The sequence below is a fragment of the Peromyscus eremicus genome, chromosome 19, assembly GCF_949786415.1.
Source record: "Peromyscus eremicus chromosome 19, PerEre_H2_v1, whole genome shotgun sequence".
Classification (NCBI taxonomy): Eukaryota; Metazoa; Chordata; class Mammalia; order Rodentia; family Cricetidae; genus Peromyscus; species Peromyscus eremicus.
In genome coordinates, this window is record NC_081435.1 from 31513515 (window position 1) to 31519214 (window position 5700).

At 55.5% G+C, this 5700-nt stretch overlaps 1 protein-coding gene across 1 annotated transcript; it reads right to left on the minus strand.

Moving 5' to 3' along the window:
* Positions 1–426: 426 nt before the first annotated feature.
* LOC131896154 (uncharacterized) lies at positions 427–5700 on the minus strand. The gene is given in 3 exon segments (XM_059246734.1): positions 427–4987; positions 5126–5235; positions 5395–5700. Coding segments are annotated over 3 exon segments (4977 nt in total).

Below are 5700 nucleotides of genomic sequence, written 5' to 3' on the forward strand. Positions count from 1 at the left end.
GAGCTTGGACTCCAGTATGCTGCGCCAGTGGTCTCGCAGCCCCATTTGGCACAGAAAAAATCTCCTTCCCCCCCACATCTCTTTGCAAGGGCCCAACCCCTCCCATCCCCCGGACAAACATAAAAGTCCGACTGGGCGAATATACATCTTGCTTGAGGGTGACGGCATCCCGGATCCGGCCAATGCACCCCCCCCGGGTGGATGGAGGAGTTTAAGGCATCAGGCTTAATGCCCTCAACCCCCCAAAATCCCGAATTCAATGCCAACTGACAGAAATCAGGAGTTGGGGGGGCCACCATGTAAAGGGGGTATGGAGGGCGGTCGTCTGCCAGGCCGTCTCCCCAGTTTGTGAGATGACCTGCCAAGTGAGTTTCTTGACTAGGTGCGGGCTCTCTGCCGCCCTAGTCCCCTGGGGATAGACTGAGCTCAAAAGGAGGGGAAGGAGGAGGGGGAGCCGCGGGCCAACCTTATTTTTAGGGGGTTCTGTGAGCGGTACACTGTCCATGTTGATTCTCTGGATCCTGCTGGGTCGTTCTCCCCTGCAGCCTTCACATGAGAGGCGTGGATCCATGCAGCAATCCCGTCGACCTTGAGTGCAGTGGGGGTGGTCAGCAAGACAGTGTAGGGCCCCTTCCACCGTGGCTCTAGATTTGTAGTCTGGTGGCGCCGAACCCAAACGGAGTCCCCAATCTGGAAAGGGTGGGGGACCACCGGCTTGTCCAGCTGCTCTCGGTAGGCTTTAGCCAAGGGTTTCCAAATCTCCTTCTGCACCAGCTGGAGGGCCTGTAGATGTGCCTCCAAAGTGGGGCTGGTGGCAAAAGATGAGATATCAGGATGGAGAAATTTCACGACTGGAGGTGGGGCCCCATATAGAATTTCGAAAGGGGTTAGGCCGTGCGGCCCAGGAGTATTCCGGGCTCGGTAAAGAGCCAAGGGGAGTAGGAGCACCCAATCTCTAGTGCCAGTTGCAAGCGTTAATTTGGTTAAAGTCTCCTTGATTGTCCTATTAGCTCGCTCTACCTGTCCTGAACTCTGGGGGCGGTATGCGCAATGGAGTCTCCAGTCCATCCCCAACAGTTTGGCCACCTTCTGACTTACCTGGGAGACGAAGGCAGGCCCATTGTCTGACCCCAATATCTGAGGCATCCCATACCTTGGGAAGATTTCCTCCAACAGTTTCTTTGCGACTATATTAGCCGTCTCATTCTTGGTTGGAAATGCCTCAATCCATCCTGAAAAGGTGTCCACAAAGACCAGGAGGTACCGGTATCCATAGAGTCCGGGTTTTACTTCTGTAAAGTCTATCTCCCAATGCACACCGGGACGGTGGCCCCTCAAACGGGCTCCTTTGGCTAGATGTGCTTTACCTGCATTGACCTGGGCACATGCGGGGCAGGTAGAGGCCACCCGTCGGAGCACCCGATTCTGGTTTAGCAGAATTGTCCCGGTGTTTTCTCTGTCTATCAGGGCCTTTATTTTTGTCTCACTTAGATGAGTTAGGGCATGGAGGAATTGTAACATATGGTGGGTGTGAGAGGTGGGCATCACTATCCGGTTCCCCAGTAGGTAGGCTTGTCTCTGTGGGTCCCAGTCCGCCCCCATTTTCTTTGCTAGCTCATGGTCTTCGGGGCTGTAGGGCATGGGCTCTCTCCCGGGTGGAGGAGGCTCTGGAGTGTCCTGTATAGCCATTAACTGGCTATTCCCTATCGGCTGGGATGCCACTGTCCGGGCAGTCAAATCCGCCAGCCGGTTCCCCTTGGCTATCTTGGAGTTGTCTTTTTGGTGCCCCGGGCAGTGGACAATGCTGAGCTGGAGCGGGAGAAACAGGGCCCGCAGGAGGTCCAGGATTTCCTTTTTGTTCTTGATCTCTTTACCTGCGGATGTGAGCAGGCCCCTCCGTCGGTAGATTTCACCATGGACATGTGCAGTGGCGAAGGCGTATCTGCTATCTGTATACACGATGAGTTTCTTACCTTCTGCCATCCGAAGGGCCTGGGTAAGGGCGATCAGTTCTGCCCGCTGAGCCGAAGTCCCAGGCGGGAGGGCCGAGGCCCATACCACTTCGGACTCGGTGGTAACAGCTGCCCCGGCCCTGTGTTCTCCTCCGTCCAGGTAGCTGCTCCCATCTGTGTACCAGACGACATCTGGGTTCTTGAGCGGCTGATCTGTTAGGTCAGGGCGAGTGCCATGCGCCTCGGCTAAAATCTGGAGGCAATCATGCTCTATGGATGGGCTAGGCAGCGGCAGCAAGGTGGCAGGGTTAAGGGAGACAACGGGTCCGAACGTGACCCGGTCTGAGTCCAAGAGTAAGGCCTGGTAGTAAGTCATTCGGGCGTTGGAGAGCCATCTGTCTGGTGGTTGTCGGACCAAGGCCTCCACGGCATGGGAGGCCAGTACAGTCAGGGGCTGACCCAGGGTCAGTTTCCCGGCATCCTTGAGTAGAACTGCAATGGCTGCCACCATGCGGAGGCAGGGAGGCCATCCTATGGCCACAGGGTCCAATTTCTTGGACAAGTATGCCACAGGTCTCCTCCAGGGTCCCAGTCTTTGCACCAGCACCCCTTTAGCAAAGCCCGAGTTCTCATCTATAAACAGTTCAAAGGGTTTGGTAAGATCTGGCAGACCCAGAGCCGGGGCCTCAAGTAAGGCCTTCTTGATCTGTTGGAATGCTTCCTGCTGCTTCTCTCCCCATTGGAACATTACCCCTGGTTTTGTGAGGGGATATAGGGGGGCGGCCAATTCAGCGAACCCGGGGATCCATAAGCGACAGTACCCAGCCGTACCCAGGAATTCCCAAACCTGGCGGGGGCTGCGAGGAGGGGGAATGGAGAGTATTGTCTCTTTCCTGGCCTCCGTCAGCCATCTCTGTCCCCCAGTCAGGGTATAGCCCAGGTACGTGACCTTGTCTCGGCAAATTTGTGCCTTTCTGGCCGAGGCCCTGTAGCCCTTCTGTCCAAGCCTGGCCAGTAAAGCCCGAGTGCCCTCTAGGCACTCGGCCCGACTCCTGGCGGCCAGAAGTAAGTCGTCTACGTACTGGAGCACGGTCAGGGTTGGATGCTCGACCCGGAACCCGGCCAGATCTGCATGCAGGGCCTCATCAAAGAGGGTTGGGCTATTTTTGAAGCCTTGAGGGAGCCGTGTCCAGGTCAGCTGTCCCGAGAGTCCCTGTTCCGGGTCTCTCCATTCAAAGGCAAACAGTAGTTGGCTTTTAGGGTGCAGTCTCAAGCAGAAGAAGGCATCTTTCAGGTCTAATACCGTGTACCAGACGTGCGTCGGTGGGAGGGTACTCAGGAGGTTGTAAGGGTTGGGCACCGTGGGGTGTATGTCCTCCACCCGCTTATTGACCTCTCTCAAATCCTGGACTGGCCTGTAGTCCCCTGTCCCCGGTTTCTTTACGGGCAAGAGAGGGGTATTCCATGGGGACTGACAGGGCTTTAGTACCCCTTGGTCCAGGAGCCTCCGGATATGGGGTTTAATTCCCTCATGGGCTTCCCGTGACATTGGGTATTGTCTAATTGAGACGGGAGTCGCGGAGGCCTTTAATGAGATCATCAGCGGTGGCTGATCGTGTGCCAACCCCAGACCCCCAGTCTCTGCCCAGGCTTGAGGAAACTCTTCTAACCAGTTCTGTAATTCCTCAGGGGCCTTTTTCAAGGGTTCTGACTCAAACAAACGGTATTCTTCTTCTAGATTGAGGGCCAGGATTTGTAGAGGGCCCCCTCTAGGACCCGTGACCCTTGGTCCCTCTTCATCAAAATAGATTTGTGCTTTTAGCTTGGTTAATAGATCCCATCCTAACAGCGGATGGGGGCATTCAGGTATGTGCAGAAAGGAATGGGTTACTTGCCCTGAAGCCAGTTGAACTTTTCTCTCGGTAGTCCAGTAATATCTCCTGTTTCCAGTTGCCCCTTGTACCAGTGCAGAATGCCGGCTAAGGGGCACTCCGGCATGGGTTAGGACTGAATGTTCGGCACCAGTATCAACCAGGAAGGTCACGGGCTGCCCCCCGATCTTGAGGGTTATCCTAGGCTCAGGGGGGGGCTCCTGGCCTCGACCCCCCTAGTCCTCCAGACTAAGGAGGTCCGCAGTCTTGGGCTTGGGCCGGCGGGGTCCTTGTGGCTTCTTGGGACATTCCCGGGCCCAGTGTCCCTTCTCCTTGCAGTAAGCACATTGATCTTTATCTAGGGGTGGCCTCCTTCGTCCTCCCGGCCTATCTCCCTCTCTCCGCTGTCCCTGGGATACAACGGCGGCCAAAACTCTCTTTATCTCTCTATGCTGTTTCCTATCCCTTTCCTCTTGTTTCTGCCATCTCTTTTCCTCTCGCTCTTCAGGAGTTTCTCTCTTATTAAATACTTTCTCTGCTTCCTTCATTAGGTCTGGCAACCCTAACGCCTGTAGACCCTCCAACCGCTGCAATTTAGTTCTGATATCTGAGCTAGACTGATAGATAAATGATAGGATAATACCTGGAGCCTGACCTGGGTCTTCCGGATCATACGGAGTATACATCCTATAAGCTTCCTTCAATCTTTCTAGAAATGCAGCGGGTGTCTCTTCCTTTCCCTGTATTACATTTCTAACCTGAGCCAAATTAGTAGGCCTTCTAGCGGCCGCTCGGAGACCCGCTAAGAGCAACTGGCGATAGAGGCGTAGATGCTCCCTACCTTCAGGCGTATTGAAGTTCCAGTTAGGGCGAGTCAAGGGAAAAGCCGCATCGATGACATTCGGGAGTTGGGATGGCCTCCCGTCATCGCCCGGAACCTGTTTCCGGGCCTCCAGGAAAACTCTCTGCTTTTCCTCTACTGTTAAGAGGGTCTGTAGGAGCTGCTGACAATCATCCCAAGTTGGCCTGTGAGTCACTAGGATGGATTCAATTAGGTTAGTTAAAGCAACGGGGTCCCTGGAAAAAGGGGGGTTATGTTGTTTCCAGTTATAAAGGTCTGAAGCAGAGAAGGGCCAGTATTGTAGTTGTTGGTTCAGCCCTTCTCTGAGTGGGAAAGCTTGGGACTCAGTAGGGGGTCCCTCCCGGCGGCCGCAGAGGCGGCCGGCAATGGGGGATGACACCTCATCTTCCTTGTCTTCATCTGAGGTCCTGCTGGTTGGAGAAACCTTAGCATCTGCCAACGGCCGGATGGCGGCCGCTAATGCGGCCGCCGCCTCCACCGCGGCGGCGGGAGCCACCCCTGCGGCGGTGGGAGCCGCTGTCGCTCCGCCGGGTCGCTGAGTGGGTCCAGCCTGATAAGGAGGGGGCTCCTCTACCAGGAGATCTATGAGAGGGGAGTTAGGGTCCGGGGGAAGGACAGGGGGCTTGGGGGTCTCCTTGTGAGGGAGCACAGGGTAGAGGGAAGAGTCCGGGTTGAGGGGTGCGGAGGGCCCAGAGACTGGAGGGGGCTGTGGAAGGAAAGGCTTGACCCATGAAAATGGATTTTCGACCAGAGATCTCCAGATGGTGATGTATGGGGCCTGGTCGGAGTGTCCGTTAGGACTAGGGGCAAAAACCTTGCCCTCCACCTGTGAAATAAGAGAGAGGTTAAAGGATCCTTCTCGTGGCCAGCCAACATTCATCATGACCCATTCGGCCTCGCAGAGGGTGATCCATTTTTTCTTTTTAACAATGACACCTTCATTGTTTCCTCGGGCCTTAACATCGGACCAGTGGTCCGTGGTTAGGCTCAGTGGGGTGGTGACGGCCTGCCCCAT